Source organism: Mytilus galloprovincialis, chromosome 8 (assembly GCF_965363235.1).
Source record: "Mytilus galloprovincialis chromosome 8, xbMytGall1.hap1.1, whole genome shotgun sequence".
Classification (NCBI taxonomy): Eukaryota; Metazoa; Mollusca; class Bivalvia; order Mytilida; family Mytilidae; genus Mytilus; species Mytilus galloprovincialis.
The window spans coordinates 92,811,576-92,825,509 of record NC_134845.1 but is presented as its reverse complement, the minus strand read 5'-3'; the positions used below and the strand labels follow the sequence as shown (position 1 = coordinate 92,825,509).

The 13,934-nt window shown below is 34.5% G+C and overlaps 1 protein-coding gene across 1 annotated transcript in view; it reads left to right on the top strand.

Annotated features, from left to right (window-relative positions):
- LOC143043830 (uncharacterized) overlaps positions 1 to 13,725 on the top strand; it is a 28,849-nt gene extending 15,124 nt beyond the window's left edge. The window contains exons 2-4 of the mRNA XM_076216009.1: positions 7,066 to 7,628; positions 10,897 to 10,995; positions 13,409 to 13,725. Coding sequence (XP_076072124.1) covers positions 7,076 to 7,628; positions 10,897 to 10,995; positions 13,409 to 13,725 — 969 coding nt within the window. The 5' untranslated portion in view covers positions 7,066 to 7,075. The remainder of the gene's footprint in view (positions 1 to 7,065; positions 7,629 to 10,896; positions 10,996 to 13,408) is intronic.
- The last annotated feature ends 209 nt before the right edge of the window (positions 13,726 to 13,934 follow it).

The window sequence follows — 13,934 nt, the reverse complement described above, 5'->3', positions numbered from 1 at the left end:
TAGTAAAACACCTAGGTCAATCCTGGTTTGCTCCATTAATCCAACGGGGATGCATACAATATCAAAAGGTATGTGTATTGTATGCGTTACATCGACTACGGCGTATTTTGTTTGCTCTGGTGATTTCCTTGGTAGAAGGAGTTAACACCCTGATAGCGGGACGCAGTGTACTTCTGTCCAACCAGTATCGTGCTCCTATGATGATGGTGGGCGAATTATGAAATGATGATTTGATGCTGGTCATTAGGTCACTGACGTCAGTTAATTAGCTGTCAGTAACTGCAAATACTCTCAAATCTGTACCTAGTATCTTTTTGTTAGGATGTACAAGTTCCCGGCCACGTCCACTTGTATTTGTATTTTTAAAAGGGATGTCTTCTCCGTGAGGATATACAAATCGAGTACTAGTTGGATTTACCGTGCGATACTGGAGTACTCGCTCGAAATCACATCTACAAAATAGAAACACAAAATAATTCCAATTTTATGTACTATGGTTCGATCGTTGTCTTATGAATGCAAAACCCTCAACATTACTACCTGTATCAGTATAATTTGTACATTGTAAAATAAAATGAAATCCATTCTCTACTGCATTTAGATCACACATATAATACACATGTTACTATTTTTACTAATTCCACAAAAACGACCGGTTTCAACACATAGATTGTGTGAGGACAGACGCATTTTCATTATCCATTTACGAGACATTAGAGGAATACATTTTCGTAAATAAAATTGTAGTTTTACATTAATTAATGATGTTCTAATTATGTAAACTGGCAATTATCTTATTAAAATAAATTAATATCATCTATAGAAAAATGTATTTGGGAATTGTAAACAAACACATTCAATGATCTACAAAGAGGTGGTAATAAAACTTTCTAATGTCTTTAATAAATTTCTGAGGGTCGAAAAAGGGGGCAACGAATTTGTTCTTATTTAGAAATATTATATTGTCAAAGTGTTCTGGGGAAAATCGATTTCTAAACTTTAGTACGTAACTTTAACGTACTTAAGGAGGACTATAAGACGATTACCCAAAAGTGTAAGCCTTGGAAATGTGCTCTTGTTCAATAGCATACGTCTGTTCGGAAGAATTGTAAATGACAATTAAACGCAAACATTCGATTTGTATTTTGATTTTGATTAGTTTTGACTAAAAACTAATTCCCCGGGAGGCGCTTTAAATATTTGTTTAGCTAGAAACCGATTAGTCGAGAATCATTTTGGTTTCCTATACTCGGTACTACCAAGCGATACTCGAGTACTCGAGTACTCGTTAACATCCCTGATTTTTATCCATCTGATGAGTTAAGACTTTTTCAAGTGGTTGGTATAGTTAGTTCTTATGTTGTACTGTTATACCACTGTACCAGGTTAGGGGAGGGTTAGGATCCCGCTAACATGTTTAACACCGCCACATTCTGTATGTATGCGCCTGTCCTATGTCAAGAGCCTGTAATTCAGTGGTTGTCGTTTGTTTACGTGTTACAAATTTGTTTTTCGTTAATTTTTTGGACATAAATAAGGCCGTTAGTTTTGTTGTTTGAATTGTTTTACATTTTAATTTTGAGGCCTGTTATGGCTGACTATGACAGGCTTTACTCAATGCAGAAGGCCGTACGGTGACCTATAGTTGTTACTTTCTGTGTCATTTGGTTTTTTGTTGAGAGTTGTCTCATTGGCAATCATACCATATCTTCTTTTTTCATATATAGTGATGCAAATGGCGGCGATTGCGAATGTTGACATTATGTCAAGTCGAAAAATGAACAAACGGGACTTATTTACTTGTATTCGTAGCATACATGGGCCCTGGTTACAATATTCAGGCTTTACATAAACAATATAGCAAGGTAATAAAGCGGGGACGTGTAATTCAATAGTAAACAGAAGGTGTGACAGTCGTTCACTCAGGGGACTCTCCCTTTCAAAAAGTGAAGACTCTTTATTGATTATTTCCAGAGACCTTACAAACAATATTTACATTACAGTAAGTGTGAGGTTCATCAAATTACGTATATACACGTTTGCTCAGTTAGCGACAAACGCGTAGTATAGATCGAGTGTTTGTTAAGCAGCCCGAAAAAGTCGAATCTACAAACATATAGCTTACCGCTTATTTTTAACCGTAACAATATGATGATAAAATGCAATAGATTTTAAACAAAATACCGCGTCACACTGTCCCCATTTTTACGCCGATGGCAACACGATAATGGAAATTTTCAAAATCGGGACTGATCGTATTCAGATCGGGCTATTTGTAGTGCCATCTTTAACCATCGTAAAACCATCGGCCACTTTTTTTAGCCTTCGGGACAACTTCTGGAAGGGTTCTAAATTTTTTCACGTGTTAAAAAATTCCCGAAGGTGCGTCCGATGTTGAGGGTTTGTATTGAGTTCGTATCACCATCCCCCAAATCGTGCTGTCACCGGGAATGCATCTTTGGACATCGTAATGCATTCGTGTTTCCATCGTTTCCATCGGGCAGTCTTGACATTACGATGTCTACACGAATGAATCACGAAGCTACCCGAAGGTCTTACGATGGCAACACGACTTCGTGAAGACCCCGTAATCCCGTCGTGTTGCCATCGAATAAAAGTACGAAGGCGACAAGATGGAACTACGACGGCAATAAATCCAGCTAAAAGTAAGTTAATTTTCGCGTTAAAATACATTTTAAGTGCCATGCGCGATAAGCACTGATCAGTCTAAAACGACAGTTACGAAAGACGTTCACAAAACATGGAGTTCATATCATATGATTCTATGAGAACAAGAAAGGCGACAGCGTCGTTTTTATTAAGTCAAATGGAACAAGAAGAGCAGCTATTACAGGCTCAGGATTTACTTTAACAAGTGAAATATTATTTTTTGTCAATTTTTCATATCAAGTAACATAATGAAAATCATAAACGCGCCCCGTACACCAACATTGCAGGTACACGTATATAGAGAAACCAACTTTTTCCTCATTATTCTGATGTTTTATGTATCTGAGTTGTTGTCACACGAATGTTTAATCCATAACCATTTTGTTTTCTATTTGTTATATTTTGCCGCACTTGTTGCTTTCCCCACATCCTTCTTTTTGTCTATATTATTATGATATTCTCCTTGAAAGAGCTCATTTTGACGTTTGAAGTACTCGTACTGATCACTGCTTAATTAACACTACTCACTTTTTGGACAAATCAGCATGGAAATCCCCGATGAATTGAGCGCTTTGTTAGCCGCCATGAAGTTGACTGGTAAGGAACCTGCCTGGTAGTTCTCGGCAAGTTCTGACCAAATGACAGTACAGTTGACGTGGACCAAGGCTAAGGAACAAGAGGCATCCTCCAGTTAACCCAAGCCGGCTCTGAAAAAGAGTAAGCCACCACCCACCAGGAGAAGAGACGCCAAGCGTTATGACTAGTGCATGGCAAACAAAACAGCCGTGGTACCTGCTGCCCAAATCCAACAAACCACCATCACACAAACCGAGGCACGAGACAGCGTAGTTGGACATGTACTCACACCAACTAAGTGCAAAGGGGAACCAGTTGGGGTTGTAGTCATTAGGGATATTGTCACCAGTCCGTACAACCCCCACAAGGCCTGCCACCGCCTGGTATTTTACACCTCCACAAATGACAGAGGCAAGCGCAGTAGGATCGATTTCGAAGAAGGGTTTGACATCTACGACCCAGACCTACTGCGCACACTACCAAACATATCGCCTGTCATCAATGAAGAATCTAAAGAGGCAATGCAAACAGCCATAACATTCAGTAACTGGAAATACTTTTAATATTGTCTTTAGAACCAGCAGATAAAAAAAATGAGCAACCAATTTCCTGTGTATTATGCTATTTCAAGGAGAAAAACAAGTCCATTTGCGCATGACCTTGACCTTTGGCCTTGAACGTAAAAAATGTCAGATCATTGCAAGGAGAAACAATATACCAAATCTCTATTTTTCTTTTGGTCTTGTACTTTCCTGCTAGACTCATACCCCTCCTTTTTCCTCTTTCTCTCCCTCTCCCTGATTTTGGTGGCATTATATGCAGAGACTCAGAGTCGTCAAGTTTTATCCTTCAAGCCTACGGTCTTCCGTCTTATGATTAAACCAGAAATGAAATGTACAATATAATATATTTTCAATATTGATCAAACAATTTAAAACGCGTGATGCCTTCGGCATATAATTTAAATTCATCGTGAGGTGTACACGACGTCTTTTAGACAACGTATGGGCATCTCGCCATCATCGTAATCCATCGTGTAACCTTCGTAATCCATCGTGTAGCCTTCGTGATCCATCGTGTAGGCTTCGGCTGAGATATGAAGCTTAAATATCCGTATTCGGTTAACCTTCGTATGTTCATCTTTTGCTATAGTATATAATTTCAGCACCATCGTATAGACTTCGTTATTCATCGTACTTGTTTCGGACATTTTGTGGTATTTTAACGAGATCGGGACCAACTTCGTACGAACTTACAATTTTCGCATTCGGGTGTCAATCGTATATAAAAATCGGGACAGTGTGACGCGGGCATAAAGGATATAGAACAAATATTTAAGATATTTCTTTGTATCTTATGGTCTAGTATCGTAACGAATTACATATAAATAACATATAACGGCAAAGTTTAAAAAAAAAAGTCAGTCGACTATAATAGTGTCAACAAGCCATTAATCTAGCTTAAACAATAGAACATTCATACAGGAACTCATGGAAAGAAAGAAAAGAAGTTTACATTATCCTTTTACTTTATTTTCTGCTATATAGGTGATGTTCTATCACTAAATACTTCACAATTAGGTGACTATTTTGAACGTATCTATCTGTTTTGAACTTGTTGCCTTTTGTTGGCTGTTGTTCGTGTGATTCTTTGTCAATTGTGTTCTCCAATTTATTTATATTCTAGTCCTGTGGTGTTGTGTTGTCATTTTGATGTTATAGTTCACATGGCCATAAAAGTGCGAGGTTTGGCATGCCACAAAACCAGGTTCAACCCACAATTTTTTCCTTTAAAAATGCCCTGTACCAAGTCAGGAGTATGGCCATTGTTATATTATAGTTCGTTTCTGTGTGTATTACATTGAAACGTTGTGTCGTTTGTTTTCTCTTATTTGTTAGTGTAAATTCACATTACGATAAGACGTGTCACATTACTTGTCTATCCCAAATACATGTATTTGGTTTGAATGTTATATTTGTTATTCTCGTGGGATTTTGTCTGATACTCGGTCCGTTTCTGTGTGTGTTACATTTTAGTGTTATGTCCTTGTTCTCCTCTTATATTTAATGCGTTTCCCTCGGTTTTAGTTTGTTACCCCGATTTAGATTTTTTGTCCATGGATTTATGAGTTTTGAACAGCAGTATACTACTGTTGCCTTTCTTTATATATCAAATCGAACTAGAGATAAAGGATACAACAGATAGTTTAATTCGGCCTCATATCTTGACTTGCATCTAGAAATTGACAATGAGGGTATATATTTCGTAATTGACACTATATTTCAGGGCTGGTATGTCGTATCATGATTTCCTTAATAGATGGTTGCTGCTCGCAAGGAAGATTTAAAACCAAAGTTCCAAATGGTGAAGTTGAAATCATCTTTTTTGTAAATTTTACGATCGCCATTACGAGTTGGTTGACAGTTATGAAATAACCGTTTCACAGATGATATCGAAAATGTTCCTTATGTCGTTACTACATATCCCTTCCCTTTTCACTAAAATGACCTAACGAATAAGAATTATTTTTTCTTATCCCAGGCATAGATTACCTTAGCCGTTTTTATCACATTTTTGGGGAATTTTGGGTCCTTAAATGTTCTTCACCTTTGTACCTGTTTGGCTTAATTACTATTATGACCTGATCGTCACTGACGAGTCTTATGTAGACGAAACGCGCGTCTGGCGTATTAATTTATAATCATGGTACCTTTGATAACTAATTACCGGGCTTGTTATAACATGAACAAAACGACGGGTGCCACATATGAAGCAGTATCTGCTTACCCTTCCCTTTCTATGTTGTGTATTGTGTTCTATAATTTTTCTGGTTGTCTTTTTCATTTTATGCCATGGCTTTGTCAGTTCATTTTTTAGTTTTGAGCTTTACTGTCCCTCTGGTATCTTTCGCCCATTTCTTTTCGTTCAGTATATGTTTACCTGCTTTTGTCTTTCTGTTATTTTCATCGATTTGAACAATTTCATTTGTAATCTTATTGTGCGTCGTTTTATATTTTAAAGTAATATATATGATACTGTCTCAGATTAGGATGAAGGTTTCCATCTACTAAATCGTTTGAATATATGTTATATTTGTTATTCTCGTGGGATTTTGTCTATGTGTGTTACATTTTACTGTTATGTCGTTGTTCTCCTCTTATATTTAATGCGTTTCCCTCGGTTTTAGTTTGTTACCCCGATTTTGTTTTTTGTCCATGGATTTATGAGTTTTGAACAGCGGTATACTGCTGTTGCCTTTATTTTTGAACCCGCTGCATTTGTATCCAACTTTCCAAAGTTAGCCTGTATAGTTCATGTTTCTCGTTTTTATTTAGATAATAACGTTAGTTTCCGGCTTGAATTCTTTTACGTAAGTCATGTTGGAGCCTTTCATAGCTAGATGTCCGGTAGAAGCTAAGGCTCTGTATTGAACGCCGTACTTTCATCTATAAATATTGATTTTTTTTAACACATTTGGACTTGAATAAAGAGCTGTTTCATGGGAACTCAAACATCTTCTTGTTCCTATGAAAAGTCATGATATCTCTTTTCTTAATTTTGTTTTATGTTAAACCTAAATGACTCATCATAAAACATAAAAACGAAAAGACGTTCTACTATACATGTTTTTTGTCATTCATATATAAGATAATAAAATAGTTCTCATATTATTAATCTAAATCATTATTCCCTTCTTCAACTTTTCACATTTTGACTTAATGCAAATCTTGTATTATCCCTGGTGCCGTGCTTATATATGATACATATAAGATCTATAAGAATTGAATTAATGTAAAATTTTATAAATTTTATTTTCAGATCGGTAATAATGGCTGCTAAATATCCGGATGACAATACCAACAGCCATGTTACTGCTATAATGGTGGTGTTAAAAGTATTCCCACAGATAATGAGAGAAATGATCTGCAATGATTTTCCTCCGCAAACTGTTATAAAACTAATAGAAAATAACAAAAAATATAAAGCAAATATTACGGAAGTAAAGATGTCTAATTTGAGGAGTCATGGTTACGATAACCTAGATATATCTTTTCTTTATCACATTATTAGATTATTAAGTCTTTTACCAGAGCCAAACCAAGGATGGGGAAATAGTCCATTACCAGAAGACAAAAACAAAGAAGATGATGTAGAAAGGATGAAGAACAGCCGTAATGATATAATCCATCGCCGTCTAGGTGATATATCAGAATCAATGCTAAATGAGTTTCTTAAGGAAAGTCTTGAAATAGCTAAACGTATGGATGACAGAATTGGTTACCCTAAAAAGTTCTTTGAAAGTAAATTAGAACAAATACAGTCTCATATGGTTACCCAGGAAAAATATACTGAAGCTTTAGAAAGTTTGGCAGAATACCGAGGTAAGACATTTCAGAATGCATTGTTGAAGTCAAAATATATTTCAGCAAAAAAAATCAATAATAAACGAGAACCATTATGGACCACATCAGCAAACAAAAACAACTGAACAACAGGCTCCTGACTAAAGACAGGTGCAAGAAAAGCAACGAGTTTACAAGCCTAAGCCATATATCTATTGTGATTTAATTGTGACATTTTGTTACTCCTGTATATTTAATATATAATAAACCTTCTAGTTGTTACGCGTTTGTGAATATGTAGAAGTAGAATGACATTGCTAATTTAGGAGCCATAGTGTAATAAAATTATGTAAAGCTTTATGTTTCATAACATAGAAGAGCCGGAGAAATTTCAGTTTTGTAAACATTATTTTTTACTTTGCAAAGTATATTTCTATGATATGTCAATTGTCCTTGATCATACTTTTATGGTTGAATAACTGAGTAACAAATGTAAATGATTCTATAATCTTATAAATCTATAAATACGACTATATTCGTTTAACCAGTCATTCGTATAGTGTACTTAAATAAAAAGGGTAAGTCATTTATTCTTTTTGCAGTTCGATTTCTTGAATCCCCGAAACATATCTGTCGTCATGCATCTCATCAAATGATTAAAGATGTTAGTCTATGATTCATTTTACACCAATTGTAAATGTCTGAAAATTAAAAATTTCTCTTTATTCTCCAATTTGAAATGGTCGTTAGATAGATCAAGGAGATACTCAAAAATATTTCAACTGACCTTAAAATGTAGAACTCCGAAGAAAATTCAATCGGAAAGTCCCTAATCACATGGCAAAATTAAATTAAAAAACACATTTAAAACGAATGGACAACAACTGTCATATTCCTGACTTGGTACAGGCATTTTCAAGTGTAGAAAATGTTGGATTAAACCTGGTTTTATAGCGTCAAGTCTCTTATTTGTACGAATAGTTATCAAAGGTACCAGGATTATAATTTTGTACGCCAGACGCGCGTTTCGTCTACATAAGACTCATCAGTGACGCTCATATCAAAATATTTGTAAAGCCAAACAAGTACAAAGTTGAAGAGCATTGAGGATCCAAAATTCCGAAAAGTTGTGCCAAATACGGCTAAAGTAATCTTTGCCTGGAACAAGAAAATCCTTAGTTTTTTTCAAAGATTTAAAGTTTTGGAAACAGGAAATTTATAAAAATGACCACATTATTGATATTCATGTCAACACCGAAGTGTTGACTACTGGGCTGGTGATACCCTCGGGGACGAAACGTCCACCAGCAGTGGCATCGACCCAGTGGTGTAAATAGTTATCAAAGGTACCAGGATTATAATTTTGTACGCCAGACGCGCGTTTCGTCTACATAAGACTCATCAGTGACGCTCATATCAAAATATTTGTAAAGCCAAACAAGTACAAAGTTGAAGAGCATTGAGGACAGTGTCATCAAATTCCGTTATATTTACAACGATGTGTGCACAAAACAGACATAATGCATAAAATAGTCAAAAAATGGGTACAGTAGTCATCACCGTGTAACTTAAAAGAAACACTTTTTTTTAAAAAGCACAAAAGCATCTATCAAATTAAAAACATATGCATTGCTTCGCGTGCCCGACGTCAGAAAATTTATACGTCACATAGGAAGAAACAAAACATTTTTATAATTTCACATGGGAATGTTATATATATACAGGGTATAAAAATCAAAAGTGTTTAAGAAATAATTTCAGAAATAGACTGATATTCAAATTTGTCCAGAATTTCTAAGAATCCACAAATGGTTAATACTTTTACTTTACTTTTACTTTACTTTTACTCTACTTTAATCTGTACTGTTCCGCCTATATCAGACAACCACCTTTTTAAGTGTGAATATCATCAAAATTGTCATTTAATCAAATGCACTAAAATAGTATGTTTTACACACATTGACCACAGCCTCTATTTACAAACGAGAACAACAAATGGAAGTTTTTAACGACATTGAATGGCTTGTTATACAGCCCTTGCACGGTCGATAACTAAAGCTCTGATGCCGGGAATCGAACGCGGGCCGTCTGGGTGAAAACCAGACATCCTAACCACTAGACCGCATCGGATACACACGAGAATAAGCACATCCCTTGAATATTTACATCTACGCGATTAAAATAATTTTGTCGTTTGTCGTTCAACGTATTTTCTAATTTATAATAGAACTATAACATAATCAAATACAATAAAACAGAAAAGTCTGTAATGTTTCAAAGAAAGGGAATAATTTAACTACAAATAGTTTACGAAATAACTCTATCTGTATCAATACTGTATACTAGTAAATAATTACCTGAGCGTAATAATTGACTATATATATATTTATATTTTATATTCCCAAATAACTTCGATTACGTTATATCTCCCTATATATATTTAACAGATGTTTCCCATTCGTCCCGTGGCTAAATTAATCGATCTTTGGTAATATTTAGATTTTATGAACTTTCCCTTTATACCTCACCGGGGCCCGCAGGATCCTATGTGAGCTTAAGCCATCACTTGCCGTCCATCGTCGTCCGTTGTCTGTGGTCGTAAACACTTTCAAAAATCTTTACCTCTGAAACTACTGGGCCAAATACCTTCAAACTTTAAATAAATTTTCCTAAGGGTATCTAGCTTATAAACTGTATCCGAAAATTTGATCAAACGACAAACATGGCCGCTATGGCTAAAAATAGATAATAGGGGTCAAATGCAGTTTTTGGCTTATATCTTAAACCTAAAGCTTTTACAGCAAATCTGACAGGAATTAAATTGTTCAATTGGTCAGGATCTATCAGCCCTGGAATTTTTAGACGAATCGAACAACCCATGGTTGGGTTGCTGCCACTGAATTTGTAGTTTTAACGAAATTTTGCATTTTTTTGTTATTATTTTGAATATTATTAAAGATAGATATAAAATATCAACAGCAATATTGTTTAGCAAAGTAAGATCTAAAAAACAGTCTATATGACCAAAATTTTCAATTGGCCTTTAAGGAGATATTGTCTCTTAAAGATTTTGTTTTGTTTATCAAGTTTGCTAACTTTTAAAAAATCTTCTCTGAAACACAGGTAAGTGATTCAGGCTCTTGAAGGTCTATTGTTAAAATCTTGGAGTTCAGTATTTTTATAAATCCTTTTTGAATAATATTATCACAGTTACTGCTTTGATATATTATATTTATTGGTTTCTACGGATTAAGCAAATATTAGATTTGAATTTGTTGTGGTTATATCATTAATTATGTTTCTATAGGAAAACTACAGGAGACACCAGAGGGACCACTTTTTGAACTATATTATGACAATAATATTCACATGAAAATAGTTACCAACGAAGACCAGGACGAAAATGGTAAGTTCTTTGAATATTTCAATAAAAATGGTGTTGAAAGAAAATTACTCTTTATATAGTTATTATATCATTTAATTTTCAAACAATTAAGTATTCTATTTCGTATCAGCATTTTGATGAGTCGACATACAGACAGAACATGTATTTTTTGTATTTGATGCTTTTTCCGTTAGTGCTTCTAGTTTAATGAGCACAATTTATGATATAACTTTATTGTATTGTATGTTGTTTATCCCGCAGATAAAAGACCCATGCAACATTGTCGTTGTGTGTAAAACTCATTACATTAACTGCTTGATAAATGAATTAGGTATTGAAAATTCACTTGGAAACTCAACATATATCTTCATGACACTCAGGAAAGAGGAAATCTATAATCATAGGTGTGTTCTATGTTCCTTTAGAATTTCAAACAAACATGAAGAACTGGATCTTCCATCACTGTATTGAATACTTAAACTTTATAAGTGTCCTTACAAACAACGGTATATTGCTGGGTCTTCCAAGTGCTCCGCGAAACCTCTTTCTAATTTATCAATATCTATCTAATCAGCAATCAACGACAGTGGTCAAAGTTAATGTTAAATTGTAGTGTTGTGTCGTTGTTCTCCTCTTATATTTATGCGTTTCCCTCAGTTTTAGTTTGTTACCCCGATTTTTTTTTGTCCATGGATTTATGAGTTTGAACAGCGGTATACTACTGTTGCCTTTATTTAAACTGCCTATTCTAGAGGTGGCGTAAATCATAAGTGGATAGTAAGAAATCGAAAGATCTTTTAGAGAACATAAAATATAAGACTCTTTTATTTTGCAACAGTATTATAATATTTGAATTTTCTACACTTTACACAATTACTCCCCATTTCAAACTAAAAGACACATTGAAAGAGTTGGTTTTGCTTTATTTGATAGATAAGAAATGCCAGCATAGATACAATAAAATTGAGAAAGGAAATGGTGAATATGTCAAAGCGACAACCACCCGACCATAGAGCAAACAACAGCCGAAGGCAACCAATGGGTCTTCAATGTAGCGAGAATTCCCGCACCCGTAGGTGTCCTTCAGCTGGCCCCTAAAATATGCATAATAGTACAGTGATAATGGACGTCATACTAAACTCCGAATTATACACAAGAAACTAAAATTTAAAATCATACAAGACTAACAAAGGCCAGAGGCTCCTGACTTGGGACAGGCGCAAAATTGCGGCGGGGTTAAACATGTTTATGAGATCTCAACCCTCCCCCTATACCTCTAGCCAATGTAGAAAAGTAAAACAATAACAATACGCACATTAAAATTCAGTTCAAGAGAAGTCCGAGTCTGATGTCAAAAGATGTAACAAAAGAAAATAAATAAAATGACAATAATACATAAATAACAACAGACTACTAGCAGTTAACTGACATGCCAGCTCCAGACCTCAATTAAACTGATTGAAAGATTATGTCTTCATCATATGAATATCAGGTACAATCCCTCCCGTTAGGGGTTTAGTATCATACTATCATAAAATATATGAGAAGAACATAACCCGTGTCATGCCAACAACTGTTTTTTTTAGAAATAAAAGTACAAGTACAAGTATCTTTTGTGAGGCCACAAACAATTCTCTGCAACTGATAATAGCAAAATGTTTAATTTCTTGATTAACAGCATATTTGTTACGAATTTTTCATCAGACTTTCGGCATTTTGATGGGAATCAAGTGTGCCCCTCATATTGCCGACTTGTTTCTTTATCATTATGAGGCTCACTTCATATACAGGAATTTCGTAGGAAGAAGATAAGTAGTTAGCAAAATTCTTTAACTTTACTTACACTATATAAAAGATGTTCTCTCACAGAATAATTTAAAATGTGTTTACTATGATGAACGCATCTATCCCATCGAAATAGAAATAAAGGATACAACCGATACAGTTAAATCTGCCCCTTATCTTGACTTAGTAATTGAAATTGAGGGTCGGTTGAAAACAAAGCTTTACGACAAAAGATATGACTACATCTTCTATGGTGTCCTTACCATGTAATGTCATATGTATACTCTCAGTGTCAAACATAAAAGTACTTATAACTTTCGTATGGTTCTGAATAATTTGAACGTTGACCAAAGAAGAGTTCGAGTCACAAAAAAATATTACTTTTTTGTTCATTTTTTTTCTCTTAGAAATTACATAAAAAAATTATCGAAATTCAAAATGATAACTTTCTTAGTTACGTACTGGTAGAACCTGAAATTTAACCCTTCATAATATATGAAAATGTCCAATAAAATGATCGTTAAAACGAATTACAATAGAATGTTAGATTGTTTAACGGATGATTATGATTAACAAGCATATGTTTCAAATTAGTATGCATGTTTTAGTTTTATGTGTATAAAGATAACATTTCTTATTTGTGTTCAAGGTGATAGCAGAAGTGCATGTACAATCTATCTGAGGGATCCAAGTATTGATGCAAATGCTGTCATTCAAAATATAGATGCCATAAAGGAAATTATTAGCAAAGGAGATTATACCATTAATTTAGAAGGCGCTAATAGGGGAAGTCTCAAATTACATGTAACAATACATTATAAAAGTTTTATCACAAAAGAAAAACTACACAGAACAGTACAATCATTCTTACATGAGTTTTTCCTAGCTGCATCAATTCCATTAAAACGGGGCCATATTTATACAGTAGTATTGACAGAATCTGACTATTCAGTTGAAGGTTTGTAACTTATCTGTTTAAACAGTTATGTATGCACTTATTTTGTTAATGTTAATATCAGTTAAAAAACAAGAGTCACCAATGTTGTTGTATTGTCAGGATATAAATCTGAACCGTTTGATATAAAAGTTATATTCCATTCATTAGTTTGTATAAGTAAAATTAAGTAATTCCTCTTTCAAAATATTTATGCATCAAATCTGTAAAATAAGATTCT